At 42.1% G+C, this 22,220-nt stretch overlaps 1 protein-coding gene across 1 annotated transcript in view; it reads right to left on the bottom strand.

Annotated features, from left to right (window-relative positions):
* Positions 1-22,220, bottom strand: part of HELZ (helicase with zinc finger) — a 177,917-nt gene that overhangs the window by 118,370 nt on the left and 37,327 nt on the right. Inside the window, 7 exon segments of the mRNA XM_049778833.1 lie at positions 298-595; positions 1,783-1,890; positions 2,350-2,548; positions 5,670-5,745; positions 7,988-8,039; positions 11,498-11,554; positions 15,674-15,798. Of these exon segments, the coding sequence (XP_049634790.1) occupies positions 298-595; positions 1,783-1,890; positions 2,350-2,548; positions 5,670-5,745; positions 7,988-8,039; positions 11,498-11,554; positions 15,674-15,798 (915 nt within the window).

Raw genomic sequence — 22,220 nt, 5'->3', positions numbered from 1 at the left:
AAAATAAAGTTGGTGGGTCAAGAGAACCTGGTTAGACACTCAGAGAAGTTTGAGAAACTGCAAAGCAAATTTTGCCTGATGACTGTATAAAGAGAACAGAGAATAAATAACATGAGTCATTTGGGATATCCCATCCCATAGCAGAGTCTGCTAACTTGGGCTGTGCGGGGAGTGTGAATTTCTTCCCTCTTCCCTCCCTATCCATGTAACATTTAGGGGGTCAAGAAATAATCCTTGCAATCTCTTATTACAGTGCCTTTAATACATCGTATCAGGGGAAAAAAGTCTAAATATTACCTTCTGTAGAAGCTGCATCAATCATTACTCTTTGCATGAGTACTGGTTCCAATCCAAAGTCGAAAACTATGGTTTGGCGAAAAGTTCCAAATATTTCTGTGTTAAATGCTATCCCGACTTTATACACGTAATGATCTAATCCATTTTGGGCCATCTTCCCTCCTATCCATTCTTGACAGTTTTCTGGGACTTCTTGTGATACCTGGGTAGTACTATCTCCGGCAGATATTGCAATGATACTAAAATGAGGACGATGAGCATCATAAAGCAATGCTACACGATACAGCATTCTTGCAGGCTACAAGGAAGTTAAAATAATTCATTGAGTACAAGGGGGTTGGGAACATCCGATTGTAATTGGGCATGTCAATAAAAATATCGCCATAAGGGACTTTCACTTCATGATACTTACTTAAAAGTACAAATTGTGCTCCAAAAATAATTTAAGAAAAAAGTCACAATAATTAAAAAAATCAATGGTTAGATGATATATTTCTGATGTCAACTGTGACTCAAGAGTCAAAATTTGAAAAAAAAATTACATATTTATGCAACACCATTAGCCTTCAAGTTTCCTCTGATGAGTCATCTTTAATTATGGCAAAAGCTATCATGCTGTATAAAAAAATCAGCCTCTAACTTTGCATACCTATGGCCCAAAAAAGGTTTGGCTAGCCTCAAGTAGGACGTCTTTATAGTTAAACAGTTTCCTCTAAGGTACTGGGCTGGGTGCAAAGCAAAGAAAATGTTCCCAGATTTTTCATACCAAGATGCAGATAGTATAATGAAAGAAACACCAGCAAAAAGTCTCCAAAACTTGGGGCCCCTAGTACAGCGGGAGGGCATTTGCCTTGCATACAGCTGACCTGGGTTTGATCCCCAGCATCTCATACAGTTCCTGGAGCACTGCCTAGGTGCAGAAGTAAGTCCTGAGCACTGACAGGTGTAGCCACCGCCACGCACCCCCCCCCCCAAAAAAAATATACAAAACTTTCCACTGCACATCTTCACAGAAATATTCAACTTGGCTTCCATCTTAAACTTTGAATATTTAATTCAAGGTGAGAAACACCCAGAAAATGTCTCCTATTAAAAGTCCAAAACTGCAAAATTTATGATTTCATCAAATTAAATATTTAAAAAAAATCCAATGTTGAAGCAAAAGCAATGAATACTATCACATGTTGCAAGATGTGAAGACACTGTTCAGGACCTATCAAACAGACACATTAGCAGCATCTAAATATCAGAGACTTTATCTCAGTATCTAGAAAGTGTTAATGAGCAAAATACAGAAATGCACTGTAGTACACTATATTAAACCTATATATAGGGTACTTAGATGAAAACAATTTCCATGCTGTTTTAACATAGATTTTTTTTTCATGCTAATTTAGAATAGATTTAAAGATTTAAAAAAAGCTTTATATTTTTTAGGGGAAAGAAAAGGTCACATTTTTTTTTTAACTAGCACAGAACTCCTACCTTACAAGTGAGAGCGAAGGTCCACGTCTGGTGGGATTTTTTGGTGTTGACAGTGACAGAGAGCTCAGGATTATGCTCTACTTTTACTCCTTCTATACATTCACTCAGCTGAAAACAGAGAGCAACACCCGTTACGCTTGTACTTCTCAAAGCACATGCACAGACATTTGCCAAGGCAAATCAATGTCAACAGATGCTGGTAGGACAGCTTTACAAAAAGCAAGATGCTTTAATCACATCCATTTCCCATTATTTTTAATAAGAACCATTTACAATAAAGCTAACATAAGACAAAAGAAAATTAACCAAAATAAGAACAGCAAAAACTCCCTAGGGAAAGATACATTCATAAAATACCTGTTAAAAATCCCAACAAATGGCTTAGTTCTGCTCTTGAGTTTTAGCAAATGGCTCTACAGCTGCTGCGAAAACACGATGAAAAATGACATTTTCCACACAGCAGCTAAGAAACTAAATCAAAATACAGCACCAAAGAAAGCCAAGACTCAAAAACAAGGTCAAACTATTTAAAACAAAGGGGGAAAAAAAGTCATTTCTTTTCCTCACCACTTTCTCAGGAGACAATGAATTCATCCACTTTTCTATCAGAGTTTCCATGTAACTGCCTGAGAGCTGTTTATTTTCATTTTGTTGTTTCAGTTTTATCAACCGTGAAGCATATCTTTTCTGCCATTCTGCTAGTTCTTCCTGGGAATGTGCTGAAGTACACTGTGCGCCATACCTACAGATTCCTTGCTCTAAAAATCTAAGTAGAATAGGAAAGACTTTTTTTATCATATATATTGTAGGACTATTGAAAAGATATATTTGTAGCATTTTCCCTCTGTCTTCTTTAATAATAACAACCACAACAAAACCACTTGCCTTTCATAGAGAAGGAAGGGGGGGATTTGGGGAGCATTGACAACCGCTCATCCAACACCAGCTCTCATAGCCGCTAACCCCTTTCATGGGAATCAGGAAGCACCAAAGTTAAAGACACAACCATACCAACAACCCTCTAAAATAAAGGCACTGAAAAAGTAACTTCTTTCAAGTTACAGCCATTCGACTAGACAAAGCCTCTGAGGAGAGAATTTTTCTAATGCAACACTGACATCAAGTGGATTTATTCCTCAAATGCAGGTAAACCCTTCCTTCCCAAATTGATTTGACTGTACACAAATTCTCCATAGTACAAGTTTAAGTCTGGAAGAAATTTAACATATCATTAAGTCAATACTCTAAGTCTCCACTTTGTACCTTTGAATATGTTTCCATGATTTTCTACATTCCTATTATCTGGGTTTCATGACAATATTGACTATAGATTGTTTTCAAATCTGTGTGTGTGTGTGTGTGTGTGTGTGTGTGTGTGTGTGTGTGTGTGTGTGTGTGTGTGTGTGTGTGTGTGTGTGTTTGGGTCACACCCGGCAGTGCTCAAGGGTTTTTCCTGGCTCCATGCTCAGAAATCGCTCCTGGCAGGCACAGGTGGGACCATATGGGATGCCAGATTCGAACTGATGACCTTCTACATGAAAGGTAAACGCCTTACCTCCATTCTATCTCTCCGGCCCCTGTTTTCAAATCTTAATAAATTAAGAATAAATGTTTTTCTCAATGTGTGTGACTCAGAAAAATCACAATGATCATTTAGTGGGCAAAGACAGATAAAATGTGAGGCTTTTAAGTTTAAAGTGTCATACAAAATTATGGCTATAGCTTGTTTCTCTTTAAGTTCTTTTATTTTTTATGTGTTTTGAACCACACCTGCGATGCTCAAGGCTTACTCCTGGCTCTGCATTCAGGAATTACTCCTGGTGGTGTTGAGGGGACCTTATGGAATGCCAGGGATCGAACCTGAGTTGGTCTTGTACAAGGCAAATTTCCTACCTGCTGTACTATTGCTCCAGCCCTAATCTCTTTATTTTTTTAATTGGAGGTTGAGGAACCACCCAGGCTGTGTGATTTCATCAAGGGCTATTTCCTGCTGTGTTCAGTGTTTAAAGAACCTTCTGTGGTGCCTGGGATTCACACCAAGACAGGCTGGCTACACACATCACAAGTGCCTTAACTGTAAACTCTGGCCCCTAGCCAATTTTTAAACAGTTAAAACATAAAAGTATGACTCTTCTGAGGGAAAAATACAAATGAAATTATGGAAAGCAAAATAGAAACAAACTGTAAATAAATCATAAGAAAAAATGAATCATAGCACAATGTTTACATATATTTGATAAGTAAAACATCATCAAATGGTTGATCATATACATATAAATGAGTACAGCAGGTAAGGAGCTTGTCCTGAATGCAGCTGCCCTGGGTTTGATCCCCGGCAACATCATCCCTGAGCACAACCAGGAGTAATTACTGATACCGAGCCAGGAGTAACCCCTGAGCATCACCAGGTGTGGCCCAATACTTCCTCCTGCCCCCAAAAAAATGGAACTTAAACTTAAATCATACTTAGTAAATTTCCTAAGGCTTTGAAATAGAGTTAAAGTGTATTTCTATTGTTTGTCAGAATGAAATAAATTATCTTCCAATGTTTTGCATTATTTCTCTAAAAATCAAAGATTTTTTTTAGATTCTCATCCAGACTAAAATATTTTTTACATTTCTTTTGAAGATTGTATGCTAGTACTATGGCCCAATGCTAACAGGATTTCCAAATCAAATAATTAATTTCTTTAATCTCTACCTAATGTTTTGACTATTCAAACATCAAAATTACATGCCAAATTTTCTTTATTATCAGTAGCAATCTAGAGTAATGAGAATTTGTACTTAAAACCCCACTGGTCACTAGTTCTTCTCAAAGAAGCTGAAGAGGGGCCAGAGAAAAATGTAGCAGACAAAGCACTTGCCTTACAAGCAGCCAAAGTAGGTCCAAACCACCCCCCACCCTGGTACTCCACATGATCCCCCCCCCCCCAAAGCACCTCAAGGAAATCCCTGAATGCAGAGCCAGGAGTAAGCCCTGAGCATGGCCAGGTGTGGCCCAGTCACCTCCCCCCAACAACCCTCCCAAAAAAACAAACTGAAGAGTTCACCTTTTTAAATGTGACTTTAATAACTCCTATTTTATATAAAAAAAAAACCATTACATTTTGAAAGGTTACTCCTTGATATATATTACATTAAAATAGTTTTTCTTTAGAAAAGTCATTTTAATAATTTAACATTTATTATTCTATTTTATGCTCTATTTCAATGTACATAAAGCAGTCTCAATTTTAAATCACTATAACAGGTAAATTTTATAAAAACAAAAGACCAACAATGAAACAGTCATAATACAAACAGTGTTATAAAAGGCTTCTACACAAAGGTTTAATCTCCATGTAGGTCAGTTTTTGTAATTCAAACACTTGACAATACTGTCGATTTTGATTATTCAATGAAAATAGCCAATATAACTTGTTTTCAAGGATAATAGCCTATAGCACTTTTATTTCAAATGAAAAATAATCCATTTTAATCAATATACAGATGACCCTTGAAAAACAGGAATTAGGGGTTTTCTGTGCTTTCCAAAATCAAGGTACACCTCATGACCCCTCAAACATGTAGCCAGTTATACAGAGGTATCCGTGGGAGGGAATTTGTTCTCACGGGAACCCTATCCACGAAAACTGAAATCCCTGAACATCCACATTATTTGTCCACTGAATTTCTTCACTGAATCCAGGAACATGGAATTCACCAAAGGAAAACAATCTACGTTCAAGTGGAGTTTAAGCCCATATTGTTCAAGGGTCAACCGTACTTTTTCCTTCACATATTACTGTCTTTGGATTTAAATTACTACATTCCAACACATGAAGGGAAATTAACCATCCTTTGAATAAAGGCAAATCATTGGTTTAAAAAACAGTTCACATTACCTTTTACACAGAGTATATTCCTCGCTGCTAGTGATTCCCCTAGGCGGTGGTCGGAAATGCCAACCATTACAAGATCCTAGAGTGGAATCAGATAGAGTCTTAGCATTGGAAGCTGGCTAATAATGCTTATATTTTCAGGTATAAGACCCTCCAACCAGGGTGGTGGAAAAAAAAGACACAGGCATACTTGGCCTTCTACCACGCAAATGAGTCCAATCAGATGATGTTAAAATCATTGAAGAAGCACTGACCCAATGGCTAATTCAAGTCCATCTACTCTAGCTCCATCCACTGGTGGACATATTTCCAATTCATTCTCTGCTCTATTTCAGTTTACATAAAATAATCTCAGTTACTTGACCGGTGTTAGGATATTTGTTATCTTTAAGCACAGGATAAGTCTCTATTAGGAATTAGTTTAAGAATGTTTTCTTAATTGTTCTTAATTTCTTAATGTTACTGTCTCAGGAGGGGAATTTTGTAAAAGCAACTCCAAAATTGTGTGTCAAGCAGGAAGCAGCAGTTCCACTTCACTATCCTACTTCTCAGGACCCATCAGGTAAATTATTCTATCAAGTCATCCTTTCTTAAACTAAAAATAAAAATCTAAAGATATTTTTGGGGGGAGGAGGATGGGGTGGGCCACACCTAGCAGCACTTGATTTACTCCTGGCAGGCTCTGTCTGGGCTTAGAAATCGCTCCTGGCAGACTCTGGGAACCATATGGGATGCCAGAGATAGAACCTGGGTTGGTCCCAGGTCAGCCACATGCAAAGCAAACCCTCTACCCATTGTGCTATCATTCTGGTCCTAAAAAGTTTGATTATAGATATGAATACAAACTAAGAATCTGCTAACTTCTTTTTTATTTATATATATATTTTGGTTTTTGGGCCACACCCGGCGATGCTCAGGGATTACTCCTGGCTGTCTCCTCAGAAATAGCTCCTGGCAGGCACAGGGGACCATATGGGACACCAGGATTCGAACCAACCACCTTAGGTCCTGGATCGGCTGCTTGCAAGGCAAACGCTGCTGTGCTATCTCTCCGGGCCCAAATTTGCTAACTTCTAAGTACAATGAGCTTTGATCTATAGATAAAAAGGTTTCAGGGGCCAGAGCAAGAGCACAGCAGACAGGGTGTCTGCCTTGCACAAAGCCCATCCACTCAAGTTAGTCACCCAGTATGGCCCCCTGAGCACCAAACTGAGTTCCTTCCTGAGTGCAAAGCCAGAGGTATCCCCTGAGAGATATCCAGAGAGAGAGAGAGAGAGAGAGAGAGAAGACGAGAGCTAAAAGAGTGAACTGTGAAAAATCTTCAAAGACCAGATAACAATTTCCTAATTCCCCACAAGACATTATAGGCCTTTAGACCCTCCCTATGGTAGAAAAAAGAAAAACAGAGAGAAAGAGAGCAGATTCAAAAGAGACAAGCAGCCAGGTAGAATTTGAAGCAGAGCATTATCCCTCACTATCGGTATGATTTCAGAAAAGCCACTGAGTCTTCATCAGCTGTGAGATGCAGGAAGGAGTGTGAGCCACTATCAGAGTCAATCACCCAACAAGCACCCAGGGGAGGCTGCCCACTCTTCTCTGCCTTGGACAGAGATGAAAAGTTCAGAGATTTGACTCTCTTTACAGAGCAGAACTTCCAACAAAAGAACTGCTGTATGAACTGGGGACCCAGGGAGAGAAGAGCCAAGACTTGCTCTCTGGGCCCAGAGAGATAGCACAGCGGCATTTGCCTTGCAAGCAGCCGATCCAGGACCAAAGGTGGTTGGTTCGAATCCTGGTGTCCCATATGGTCCCCTGTGCCTGCCAGGAGCTATTTCTGAGCAGACAGCCAGGAGTAACCCCTGAGCACTGCCGGGTGTGGCCCAAAAAAAAAAAAAAAAAAGTGTATCTTGGGGTCAGAGTGGTGGCGCAGCGATAAGGCGTTTGCCTTGCTCGCATCTTAGGATGGACCTCGGTTCGATCTCACAGCATCCCATATAGCCCCCCAAGCCAGGAACAATTTCTAAGCTCATAGCCAAGAGTAACCCTTGAGCGTCAGGTGTGGCCCAAAAGTAAATTAAAAAAAAATGCATCTTCAAGGGGCCAAACTGATAGTGAAGCAGTAGGGCATTTGCCTTGCACACAGGTGACCCGGGACGGATCTCAATTGGATCCCCAGCATTCCAAATGGTCTCCCAAGCCAGGAGCAATTTCTGAGTGCATAGCCAGGAGTAACCCCTGAGTGTCACCGGGTATACCCCCTCACCCAAAAATCAAATCCTCAAATCATAGCTACCCAAAGTCACAGATAATTTGCTACTTACCCTCCTCTAAGTCTTCCACATGGTATCCAGAGAGGGCGTTACTAGTTGCTGTCTACAAGTTTCAAATGGAAGATAATTTCAATAAAATAACCAGCTAATGTTGAATTAAACTTGGATAGTTGCAACATTTTTAAAGGCCCAGTTTTAGTGTATAAACATTTTTGATAAACATTAAAATTGCATATGCTCATTCTTACTCTTTGTAGTTTTAGTTTTGTTGCTTTTGTTTTGTTTTGTTTATTGGTATTTTGGGCCACATCCCATAGTGCTGATGCTGTACTTCTAAAGTCTGTGGTGCCTGACCATCAGCTTGACCAGTTCAGAAGGGCTAGGCTAGAAGATTCCAGAGAGACAGTACAGCAGGGAAGGCTCTTGCTTTGCATGTAACCAGCTCAAATTCAATCCCCTGCATCACCAGAAGTGATCTCTGAACACATCTGGGTGGTGTGGCAAAAAAAAAAATTCTGCTCAGAGTTCACTCCCAAAAGTGCTTAGGAAACTAAGTGGGAGGGGTGCCAGGGATTAAATCCCATCAATAGGACAAAAGGCAAGCACCTTCCCTGCAGGAGGGAATGAAGGCATTCCCAGTGAATATTTGTTTTGGGGGGCTTCTTGGGGAGAAGGAGGTTTTAGGCTACAATTAGCAATGCTTAGGGATCATTCCTGGTGAGCTCAGGGGACTATTTGGGATGCTGGGGATCAAAAAAACAGGTCAACTATGTGCAACTCAAGTACCCTCCCTCTGTACTATCACTCTATCCACCCCCAGTTTGTTTTTAAGCACCCCTTTTATGTGCTCAGGTTCCAAGACAGAAGGACTTACAATCTTGCAATCAAAATTAGCTTGTGCTCTTTAATCTTTACTTAAACTCTGAGAGATGATTCAACTTCTATACTGCCAGTACTCCTTTAACTTTATAATCACATCTATTGATCTACTTTAATTTCACTAAAGAATATGCACTGCTTGTGTTTCCTTAGCAAGCTTTTTATTTCCAGGTCTTCTCCTCGCCTGCCTGCATTTAATAGTTAAATGCCAGCTCAATTCAATCTTTAAATAACAAATTGCTGCTATTTTAGAATGTGGCATGTGTAATAATTAATAAGAGGAGCATTGTAAGCTTTTTTTTTTTTTTTCCTATTCTTACCAGTTCACTAACTAAAAGAATGTTAATCTGAGGAGCCAGAGAGAGAAGGACATTTGCAGCAAGAAGGACATTTGCCTTGCATGCGGCCAACCTGGATTCAATTCCTGAGCCTGACAAGAATGATTCCTTGTTTTATAGGTTGGGGTTTTTCGTTTTCTGTTTGTTTCGCTTTTGTGTTTTTATTTTTTGGTCATACCTGGTGGTGCACCCCGGAATCACTCCTGGCATGTTCAAGGGACTCTATGGGACCACCAGGAATTGAGCGTGGAGGGCCATGTGCAAGGTAAACGCCCTACTCACTGTACTATTGCTCCTATTCCTGAGCATAGAGCCAGGAATAAGCCCTGAGTACTGCCAGGTATGCCCCCTCCCCAAAAAATAAATAAAAGAATAGGGGTGAAGAAAAATATAGGGATGAATATGGTTGCCTTATTTGTGTTCTGGCTCAATGGCACCAATGACAACCCCGAACCCCAAGCAAACTAGAAATGACACTGAAGCACAAAGCCCATAAGAATGTCAATACATTGCCAACTACAGCCCAAAATATGCCCCAACAAAACTACTACTCTAGATACAGAAATTACAAACCAGGACTGGAACCATAGCACACTGGGTAGAGAGCTTGATTTGCACACAGTCAACGAAGGTTTAATCCCTGGCTCTATATACAGCCTCTTGAGCCCTGCCAGTAGTGTGCCCTGAGCAGAGAGCAAAGAGTAAACTCTGAGCACTGCTGGGTTTGGCCCAAAAACAAACAAACAAACAAACAAAAAAGACATTTACAAAGTAAGTCACTTCATCCAAAACAAAGATTCTGGTGGTATTTGTGGTTTAAATGTACCACTTAAAATCTTTTTATATATTTGAATGTGATTATAGGATGTAATGCCGATGTTAAGGCAATTAAAAATGCCGGTAAAGCAAAACCAAAAAAATCTTATTATGCGAAAGGTCATTTTAATTTGCACTCCCTTTTGAAATACTTAAAATTGGGGTGCAAGCCCTGAGCACCTCCATGTGTTGCCTGAAAACAAAGCAAACAAAAAAATTAAAATATTTTTAGGGTCACACCCTGTGGTGGCTGTGGGTTCATACAGTCCTCGGTATCAAACATGGAACATGCTCAATAGGCCTCTGATCATCATTTCACTATGATTCATATAAATACAACTGCTTTCATACATCTGTAAGAGTAGTAGAAATTTAACACTTACAAATAACCTTTTACGTGACACTGTTGGCCCCTGACATCCACATGAACACATTTTTGCTCTAAAATTTAACTTAAAAATTACTAAAACATTTATTTGTTGCTTTTTAAAAAATATAAAATGTCCGGGACTGGAGAGAGAGTACAGTGGGTAGGTTGACTTCTCTTTATACCACCAACCAGGGATCAATCCCCAGCATCCCATTCAGTCCCCTAGGACCCACCAGGAGTGATCCCTGGGCATAAATAGATCCAGGAGTAAACTTTGAGCACAGTTATGCTGTGACCCAAAAATGGAAGAAGAAAAAAAAAGAAGTTTGAAACATAAGGGAGGGTAGGAGTGAGGATCATTGGGCCACACCTAGCAGTTGCTCAGGAATGACTTTTCAAGGGTCCATATGTGGTGCCAGGAGTTAGAACCAGGGTAAGGGAGTTCAAAGCAAGTGCTTGTTTAACCCTTGTGCAAGTTCTCTGGCCCCTGGGGATGCATTTTTAGTAAAAGTATTTTCTAACATCCAGATAAAGTTAAAAATGAACATCTTTCCAGTTGGCTAGAGACAACTAACAAGAATTAAAAACCAGAAGAGAACTCAGATGCAGACAAGGGGTGAGGATCGGCAAAATGTCTACGATCCAACTAAGCTGAGTTTCAGAAGGCGGGAAGGTTGGGACCAGAGAGATAGCATGGAGGTAAGGCATTTTGCCTTTCATGCATAAGGTCATTGGTTCAAATCCCGGAAACCCATATGGTCCCCCATGCCTGCCAGGAGCGATTTCTGAGCATGGAGTCAGGAGTAACCCCTGAGCACTGCCGGATGTGACCCAAAAACCAAAAAAAGAAAAAGAAAAAAAGAAGGCGGAAAGGTTCTACAAACCCACCTCTAAACCTTTGCTTGTGCAGCTGAAGCTCATCAACTCTTCAAAGTTTAATTCAGAACACTTAATAGCCACAGTGACTTGAAAAATCTCCCCATATGGGATGCATGCTGGGAACAGGGGTGGAGGGAAAACAACACTGGTGGTAGGAATGACCCGAATTCATTGTCACTATGTACCTTAAATATTACCGTGAAAGATTTGTAATTCACTCTGGTCACAATAAAAATTATTTTAAAAGAACTCCCTAAGATTTACTAAATATAGTCTTACCTCGGTTTCTATGAGAAGTGTTTTTAGTCTTGTCAAATCTTTAGTTACCATCCCATTCTGAAAGAGTAAAGAAAATAAAGGAAACACCATTTAGTACATTAGTTATTTTTCTGGGGGCTATACCCCACTATAGTAGACAGGGTGGGGATGAAGAGCACTGCAGGGCTGAGAAGCAGACCCTGGATTTCCCACGTACCAGAGTCACATTCCTGCTCCCCATATACTAGTTCTTTACTATGGGGCCTTACCACAATTCCTATGTCTAAGGCTCCACTATAGAAATAGCAATGCTATTCTCATTTCCCATCCCACTGATAATTAATAGTGTTAAAACTAATCATTAATAAGAAAAAAATTGTTTTTGGTTTTTGGGCCACACCAGGTGATGCTCAGGGGTTACTCCTGGCTCTGTGCTCAGAAATCACTCCTGGCTTGGGGGACCATATGGGATGCCTGGAATCAAACCCAGGTCCGTCCTGTGCATCAGCGTTCAAGGCAAACGCCCTAACAATGCACTACCACTCTCACCCTAATAAAAAAATTTTAAAGATTTACAACATAAAATACAGTCTACCCCATCTATAACCATTTTGCATATGCTTTAAGTTAATGCAATGTATTTACAATAGGTCTTACTGAAGAGCAAGACAGGACAAGAGGAAAACAAACCAGGGGCCAGAGCGATGGATAGTACAACAGGCCAGGCCAGGCATTTGCAGTGCACATAGCTAATCTGGGTTCCCCAAGCCCGCTAGGAGTGATTCCTGAATAGAGAGCCAGGAATAAGTTCTGAGTGGGAATGGCCATGGTGGGTATGGTTCAAAATCAAAAAGAAAAAGAGAGGGGCCGGAGAGATAGCATGGAGGTATGATATTTTCCTTTCATGCAGAGGGTCGATGGTTCAAATCCCGGCATCCCATATTGTCCCCAGAACCTTCCAGGAGTGATTTCTGGGCATAGAGCCAGGAGTGGCCCCTGAGCGCTGCAAAAACCAAAAGAGAGAGAGAGACAGAGAGAGCAAACCTAGATCTCTCCCCTAGATCTAATGGAAATGCAAAATGGTAAACTTGATTAGTTACCTCTGTCTCAGATTCACAGAGATCATAACACTCAAAAGAGAGCTCAGGCTGGAGAGACAGCACAATGGCTAGGGTACTCAGTGAACCCAAGTCTGATCCCCAGCATCCCATATGGTCCCTTGAGCACTGCCAGAAATGCAGAGCCAAAAGTAAACTCTGAGTATCACTGAGTGTGACAAAAAAAGTTTTTTTTGTTTTTGGGTTACACCCGGCAGCACTCAGGGGTTACTCCTGGCTCTATGCTCAGAAATCACTCTTGGCAGGCTCAGGGGACTGTATGGGATGTTGGGGTTCGAACCACCATCCTTCTGCATGCAAGGCAAATGCCCTACCTCCAATTTCACTTCAGATTTAATAGCAAATTGCTTCTTAGATTTAACCAATTCAATGTGTTAATTTAACTACATCCAAGAGTGAACCATCAGGTCAAGGTGTTAAGTTAAAAAAAAAAAACAAAAAACTGTTCAGGGGCTGGAGCAGTGGTAATACCTGTAAGGCGTCTGTCTTGTGTGCGCTAGCCTAGGATGGACCTCGGTTCCATCCCCTGGTATCCCATATGGTCCCCCAAGCTCAGGATTAACCCCTGGGTGTCACCAGGTGTGGCCCAAAAACCAAAAAAAGGGGAAAAAAAAAAAGCTGTTCAGCAGAAAGAGGGTTTACTGACACCCCCTTCATTGCGTATGCATGAAAGTTTCTAGAATAAAATGCAAAGTCTTTCAGAGCAAAAAAAATTGTACAGGTAACACTTGAATATTGTGCTGACTTTATAGATAAGTCCCTTAAAGAATTATCTTAATAATAAAGAAAACAGGGGCCGGGCGGTGGCGCTGGAGGTAAGGTGCCTGCCTTGCCTGCGCTAGCCTAGGACGGACCGGACCGCGGTTCGATCCCCCGGTGTCCCATATGGTCCCCCAAGAAGCCAGGAGCAATTTCTGAGCGCATAGCCAGGAGTAACCCCTGAGCGTCACAGGGTGTGGCCCAAAAACCAAAAAAAAAAAAAAAAAAAAAAAAAAAAAAAAAAAAATAATAATAAAGAAAACATTATACCTGAGAATAAAGCCTATAAACTTTGCTATATTAATAGCACATTTTAGCTTTTAAAGTTGAGTTTGAGAAAATCAAAATAACACTATTAAACCAATTAAACTATTCACTGCACAATAATTTCTTAGAAAACAACTAAATTATCCTCTGAGAAGAGCCATTATATTCACTCAGCAGTATATTAAGTATGTTTCTAATTTCTATTTTTTAACAAATATGTAATTTGCAGTAAAAATATAACTTTGCGGGGCCGGGTAGGTGGCGCTGGAGGTAAGGTGTCTGCCTTGCAAGCGCTAGCCAAGGAAGGACCGCGGTTCGATCCCCCGGCGTCCCATATGGTCCCCCCAAGCCAGGGGCGATTTCTGAGCGCATAGCCAGGAGTAACCCCTGAGCGTCAAATGGGTGTGGCCCAAAAACCAAAAAAAAAAATATAACTTTGCTCCAGGCTTGCACAATGATTACCAATTCAGAAAAATAGAATGCAGAGGATTCGTACAGTCTAGCAGAGTATACATGGACTTTCTTACTCTCACTGTTTTAATATGGGACATAAAGTAATTTAAAGTATGATCTGAATTGGATAGGAGTCTCATGAATTTTATTAACTAATCATCTTCAGCAATTACTAAAAGAATTATTTAGTTTAGGTGAGTTTAAAATGTTTTAAATAAATGCTTAATTTAAAAATCATGGGGCCGACGAGATAGCATGGAGGTAAGGCATTTGCCTTCCATGCAGAAGGACGGTGGTTCAAATCCCAGCATCCCATATGGTCCCCCGTGCCTGCCAGGGGCAATTTTTGAGCATAGAGCCAGGAAAACCCCTGAGCGCGGCCAGGTGTGACCCAAAAAAAAAAAAAAAATCATGGGGCCAGAAGGTCAGTGGTTTAAATCCCGGCATCCCGTACGGTCCCCGTGCCTGCCAGGGGCAATTTCTGAGCACAGAGCCAGGAGTAACTGCTGAGCACTGCCAGCTGTGACCCTAAAACCAAAAAAAAAAAAAAAAAAAATCATGGGGTCAGAGTGATAACACAGTGGGTAGGAGGTTGGCCTTGCACGTGACTAACCTGAGTTTGAACCCCCAGTACCTCATCTGGTCCCCTGATTTACTCCCCAGGAGTAAATTCTGAGGGCACAGCCAGGAATAACCCTGATTGCCATCAGGTGTGGCCCCGCCTCCCCCAAAAAATATCATGAAAAGTCATGTATCGAGAGGTACCAAACCTTTAAAACCTGAAGATATGTCCAGACTCTCAAATTATGCTCATGAAAAAAAAAAATCATTTCAATATCTTTATTTTATGCTTTCAAACTTGTGAGAAAAAAAAAGGGGGGGGGCGGAGAGATAGCATGGAGGTAAGGTGTTTTTGCCTTTCATGCAGGAGGTCATCAGTTCGAATCCCGGCATCCCATATGGTCCCCTGTGCCTGCTAGGGGCGATTTCTGAGCACAGAGCCAGGAGTAACCCCTGAGCGCTGCCGGGTGTGATCCAAAAACCAAAAAAAAAAAAAAAAAAAGTGCTTGAGGGCTGGAGAAATAGATAGCACAGTGGTAGGGCGTTTGCCTTGCATCCTGCTGACCCAGGACAGATGGTGGTTCGAATTCCAGCACCCCATATGGTCCCCCAAGCCTGCCAGGAGCAATTGCTGAATGCAGAGCCAGGAGTAAGCCCTGAGCTCCACCAGGTGTGACCCAAGAACCAAAAAAAGTGCTTGAAAAACTTATTGTAGATTCTATCAAGAACTGAATAATTCAACATGTTTGATGCCAAGAAACAATCTCTTAGGAGCCAAGGTGATACCTCTAACTGACTGACAGCTGGAGGACAGCTTTGCCATAAAAGAGCCTGAGTTGAACCACAGCAGTGCCCAGTTCTCCACACCCCAAGCACTCTAGGGTGTGCCTCAAAAGCAATAAAGGTAAGAAATACTCACGACTGCAGATGGAAGGAAAATGGGAAATACACACAAATTGTGTCCATGCACACTCACAATATGCTTAAGAAATCATGAATCCATTTCGGGGTATTCCCAGTGAAGGGATAATCTACATACCAGTGACTCTCCTGTTAGTGACTTGGCAAGAATGCTGGATACAGGTTGCAGCTTTCCTTTCAGTTGCATACAACAGAGCACAGCCTGGAAGGCCCCGTCGCCCTTGGCCAGTCCTTCTCCCAGCACTGTCAGGAAGAAGAGCCATCATTAACCACATGACATGCACGACTTCTGACACATGCAAAGAATAAAAACTTCGAGTACTAAACGGAAACACTGGCATTTCACTTCCGTCCAAGAGATGCATCAAGACGAGCCATTCCATGAAGTAACTCCCCAAGCAGATTCAAGTCAGGTCAGATCACAACAAAATCACAGAGAGAATTCATCTTTGGTTTCAGTTTGATTTGCAGTAGGTTACATTTCAGACACAGCCATGTTCTTAGGTTAGTGTTCACCTGGCCCAAGAATAATCAACCCTAAAATACTGTCAACTCACAATTTCTTTTTCTTTTTGGGTCACACCTGGCAGTGCTCAAGGGTTACTCCTGGCTCTATGCTCAGAAATCGCTCCCTGGAAGGCACAGGGGACCATGGGATGCCGGGATTCGAACCACCATCCTTCTGTGTCTAAGGTAAATGCCTTACCACTGTGCTATCTGTCCAGCCCCACAATTTCTAAGTAATGGAGCACTTTGAAACTGCAGAGGTACTCAATGAATCAAGTCCTCAACAGTACTATAGACTCAAGTCATTAATTGCAGGGGTGAGGAGATAGCTTGGAAGGGCCAGAGTGCAAGACAGGAGCCAACCTATATTACCCTGAACATACCCAGAAGCAACCCCCATGCTAAGGCATGAGTAGCAGCTACCACTACTGGGTGTGACTTCCCTACCCCCCCAATTGCAAATCTCAATTGTTTACATTTCTTAAGCTATTAAAAATTAGCCACTGGAACTGAGAACATGGTTCAGTGATGGAGCCTTGCATGTATGAGGCTCTGGGTTTAATCACCCAAAGTTGCAAAAGGGAAAAACAAAATAAGAAAGAAAAAGAAAAGCCATTATAAAACAAGATTAATTAAGAACCCTCGAACCATCAAGTGACAACTGAAAATACTACCCAAATTGTTTGCAGAGATTTAATCCAACACTTCCAGAGGCATATCTTCCTAATGCTACCAATACATTCATTTATACAGTAACTGCTAATGGCTGAATGAATAAAACAATCTATATCTTTCTCTGTACCGTCAAGTCCAAGATAAAGTGTAGGAGCAGGTGGTGAGAAGAACTGAACCCAGGATCTCAGATTATCAAGGTAGGTGCTCTAACCACTAAGCTCATCCCACCAGATTCCATTTTTTTTCTTTTTTCTTTTTTCTTTTTTTTATTGTGCAGATTCCATTTCTAATGTGCACACAGGTGAGTTTCTGTTCCAAAAAATAAATTTTCTGGGAAAATATTCTAGGAGTTCCAATTTTTCTATAGTTTTCTGTTGCAAATCAGCCCCTGATGAGGTTGACTGATGAGGGATGGAGGATGAGGCATTTATCCTCCAGCTAGGACCACGTGTCTGTTACCCTGTTCAACCGGCAGTTCTGAGGTGAATGCGAGGGAAGAAAGCCAACAGGTAGTCAGGCTTCCGAAGAAAACAGCTCTTTATTCCATGAAGAGGCCGAAGCCAAAAGGCCTAAGAATAGGCCCCAGGAAAAAAGCCTCTCACCTTCCACAGAATCAGGTACCACCCAATGGTGGGATCAGATACCACCCAATGGTGGGAGCAGAATCAAGGTACCACCCTAGGGTGGGAGCAGAATGCCAGGTCACACCCTAGGGTAGGGTATAATCACCGATCAGGGTAGGGTCAGTAACATAATAAAAAATTTCCCTTACGTGTCAGCACAATTAGGCTGCATATTTAAAGCTCACTGGGTCATTTCATAATATGTATTTTTTTATGTACTGAATGTATCCTTTTGTTACATGTCCAATTCTTATTATACTAATAAAGTCCTCCATAAAAGCTCATCATAAACTCACCACTCAACTAAGCGTTTTCACTTACCAAGTTTACTTCAGCGGTCAGAACGATATACGGTCTGCATACAGCAGACCAAGTTTTCTTCAAATTCTTACATATACATAATAATATGATTGCATAAGGCAAATGTAACAGTTCATTTAGTTTTTGTTTTGAAACTCTGGCACATTCAACATCTTCCTTGTTTCTCTTTGCTTACTGGAGTAAAAAAAGGAGAATTTCACAGTTCTCCCAGCTCTAGGACTCCCAAACAATTTCAACTTTAAATTATTAGAAAAAACACTGCTGGCCAGGGAGAAAACACAGTTGGCTGGAATACATGCTTTGCCAGCAGGAGTCCTGGGTTCCAGCCTCCCCACAGAAACTACCAGAACAATCAAAGCACTGAACCCAGAGTAACCTCCAAACTTCACCTCCAGGTATGGCATAAACCCAAAAATTGTAACAGTAAGTGATATCGCAATAAATATCTCTGGGGAGATGGGGGGTGTCACACTTGGCAGTGCTCATGGGTTATTCCCGGCTGGACATACAAGACTTGCTTCAGGTGATACTTGGGGGACTGTGTGGGATGCTGGGTTTCAACCTGGGTCAGGGGAACCGTGTGGGATGCTGGGGATCAAACCTGGGTCAGGGGGATCGTGTGGAATGCTGGGGATCAAACCTGGGTCAGTGGCATTCAAGGCGCGATCCTTCCCTGCTGTACGATCTTATAAACCTCTTTATGTTATGTAGCTGAACACAGAGTATGCACACCCTGCTTTCCCCAAAACAGAGCTTCCTCTTCCTTTCACCCATCTCTTTTGAGATGTAAAGACCCGCCTAGCTTTGATTAGAGACCCATCTAGGATTGATTAGCATTAAATAAGTACCTTTTTCTGTTAACTAGTTCAGCCCTTCCCCGCTCACAGGTGGTTTGAGTCTGGTCAATAAAAGGACAGTTGGGCTTTTAGTCCACAAGGCTGGGAGCCCCTGACCTTCCTCTCTTAATTCTGTCTTGTTTATCATTTCTTTCTTTTTTAGAGGAGTTTTGGCCACACCCAGCAGTGCCCAGGAGTTACTCCTAGCTCAGTGCTCAGAAATCACTCTTGGCAGGCTGGTGGAGGGAACCATATGGAATGTAGAGGATACAACCCAGGTTGGCTGAGTGCAAGGCAAATGCCCTATCCTTTGCTATCACTCAGGCTCCTATCTAGTTTTTCATTATCCTGTGGTCCCTGCTTCAGAGCTGTTTTCCCGGAGTTGGATTACGGCAGGTGGAGCCACATCATTGCTACAGCTTCCTTTCATTGAATCAGATCGCTATTTGGAGACTTAGTCTTTGGACTCTTTTAGGGCAGGATGCATAAGTGGTGATGCTCCGGGGCTACTCCCCATTCTAGGTCACTCAGGTCATGCTCCAAGGAGCCACATAGGGCCATGGATCAAATCCCAAAGCTCCATTATGCAAAGCCTGCACTCCAGCTCTCAGCACTTCCACCTAGCTTTGGGTTCTCCCTTTCCCCACCTACAGTTCTGATTGCTTTTATTTGGGCCCTACTACTTCCAGTCTGTGACTGACTCCAATAATTATTTCTCTTGCTGGAGACTGTACGATTCCTATCCCTCTGTCCCTCACTCGGTGTGATCCTCTATAAAACAAAAGTATAACATGGCTACACAAGTGCAAAGAGCTCATGCAAATAAATGCCGAGGGAGATGTCTCAAAGGGCTAGAGGTAAAGGGCCAGGGGTTCATTCCCTACCATCGCCAGGCCCTCCTGAGCACCACTAGATGTAGACCTGATGTCTCCCATCACTGCATGGAAAAAAAGAAAACAGCTGAGCTTACTAAGAGCTGGATCAATTAGTAGTTACTAGCCTGGCTTTCTCCCCTATAAAGAGAATAGCTAATAACTAAGATCCTGGAGAAACTTATTTAAGTCACCGTGTTGGAGAGTGTCAATGGCAACAGTGGAAAAATACTAGAACTTTGGTGATGGCTGTGGTATGGCATTATTTTGCCCCTAAAACACATAAGCCTTGATACTCTTGTAAACCAATGTAACTCAATTTAAAAAAAAAAATCTGGGGCCGGGCGGTGGCGCTGGAGGTAAGGTGCCTGCCTTGCCTGCGCTAGCCTAGGACAGACCGCGGTTCGATCCCCCGGCGTCCCATATGGTCCCCCAAGAAGCCAGGAGCAACTTCTGAGCGCATAGCCAGGAGTAACCCCTGAGCGTCACAGGGTGTGGCCCAAAAACCAAAAAAAAAAGAAATAAAAAAAAAATCTATTGGGAGCGATAGCACAGCAGGTAAGGTATTTGTCTTGCATATGCTGACCCCAGCATCCTATATAGTCCCCTGAGGTTGCCAGAAGTAATTTCTGAGCAGAGCCAGGAGTAACCTCTAAGCACTGGTGTGGTCCCAAAACAAACAAAACAACAACAACAAAAATCTATTAAAAAAAGAGAGCCTACGGGCGGTGGCGCTGGAGGTAAGGTGCCTGCCTTGCCTGCGCTAGCCTAGGACGGACCACGGTTCGATCCCCCGGCGTCCCATATGGTCCCCCAAGAAGCCAGGAGCAACTTCTGAGCGCATAGCCAGGAGTAACCCCTGAGCGTCACAGGGTGTGGCCCAAAAACCAAAAAAAAAAAAAAGAGAGAGCCTAGAGTACAGGCGGGGGTTGGGTGGGGAGGAGGGAGATTTGGGACATTGGTGATGGGAATGTTGTACTGGTGATGGGTGGTGTTCTTTACTGACTGAAACCCAAACACAATCATATATGTAATAAAGTTCTTTAAATTAGAGAGAGAGAGAGAGAGAGAGAGACAGAGACAGAGACAGAGAGACAGAGACAGAGAGACAGAGAGACAGAGAGACAGAGAGAGACAGAGACAGAGACAGAGACAGAGAGACAGAGAGAGAAAGCGAGCACCAAGGGCCCAGAGAGATAGCACAGCGGCATTTGCCTTGCAAGCAGCCGATCCAGGACCAAAGGTGGTTGGTTCGAATCCCAGTGTCCCATATGGTCCCCTGTGCCTGCCAGGAGCTATTTCTGAGCAGACAGCCAGGAGTAACCCCTGAGCACCGCCGGGTGTGACCCAAAAAAAGAGGGGAGAAGGGGAAGAGAGGGGGGGGAGAGGGGGAGAGAGGGGGAGGGGGGAAGCTCACTTCTGGCAGAACATATACAGAGAAAATAGCAAGGATGACTACAAATTTGTGAGTGTTCCATATTTTTCTGAGACTGTCACATCCTTGCTGACTGAAGATACATGTGTTCAGTCCCTGGAGCCCAAGGATAAAAGTGGTGTCTTCAAAAAAAAAAAAAAAAGAGAGCTGGAGATATAATACAGAAATTTTACAGAGATCACCCTGCATGCAGTCAAAATGGGCTCAACCCCAGGCATCCCATATAGTCCCCCAACCACCACCAGGTGTGGTTCCAGAGTATAGAGCCAGCAATGGAGTGGCTCTACATTGAACAGCATGGGGTATGGCCCCATTCAAAAAAAAATTCTGGTAAGATAGCACAGGGATAAGGCACTTGCAGTGCATATTGCATATGACACTGCAGAGTCCCCTGAGCCCTCCCAGGATGATCCCTGAGCACAGAGCAAGGAGTAACCCTACATATGGCCCACTGTAGCCCCAAATCTAACTTAAAAACTGTTTTGGGTTTTCTGCTTTTTGTTTGTTTTTTTGGTTTTTGGGTCACACCCAGTGGCCTCAGGAGTTACTCCTGACTCTGTGCTCAGGCAGAATTGGAGGACGATATGGGATGCCGGAAATCAAACCACCATCTCCTGGGTTGTCCACGTGCAAGGCAAACACCCGATCACTGTGCTATTGCTCCGCCCACCCACCCCCAAAAAAAGATGGGGCCAGAGCAATAGAACAGTGGTAGGGCATTTGCTTTGCACACAGCCAATGGAGAACGTTTCCCGGTTCAAATCCCAGCATTCCATATGATCCCCAAGCCTGCCAGGAGTGGTTTCTGAGCATAGAGCCAGGAGTAACCCCTGAGCATTGCCAGGTGTGACCCAAAAACCAAAAGATAAAAATAAAAAGACAGTGTTAGTAATAGAAAAATCTTACCAGTATCCTTACAGATGTAAAATAAATGTTATCTTCTCCTTCCAAAACTCAGTGCAATATGTTGAGAATGGAAAATTGAGAAAATAATCACAATGGAAAAGGAAAGGACAAGGAAACTTAAGTGAAGAGAAAATGTAGAAATTATCTTAGGAGATCTCTAAGCCCCTTTTCAAAAATTAAAATACTAAAGACACTAGTTGTCAGAACTGAAAGTGTCTCAGGATAACCAAAAGAAAAAAGAAAAAAAAATCTAAGTATAAATGTCAAATGACTGTCATGTTTCAAGAACATGACATATTTTACAAATACATCATGTATTACATATTTTAAATACCTTCCCATCAAATTTTGGCTTTGTAGAGAGTATAGGCTAAGCATTATTTTGCAAAGATTCTTCCAAGTACACTGATATTTGAATATATAGGTATAGGTCAAAATTATGATGTCCTTTTACTCTTTGAGATATGCAGCAATATTAATATGCTTGTCC

Source organism: Suncus etruscus, chromosome 1, assembly GCF_024139225.1.
Source record: "Suncus etruscus isolate mSunEtr1 chromosome 1, mSunEtr1.pri.cur, whole genome shotgun sequence".
NCBI classification, from domain to species: domain Eukaryota; kingdom Metazoa; phylum Chordata; class Mammalia; order Eulipotyphla; family Soricidae; genus Suncus; species Suncus etruscus.
Note: the sequence above shows the minus strand (reverse complement) of the source record. Positions and strands in the feature narration are given on the sequence as shown.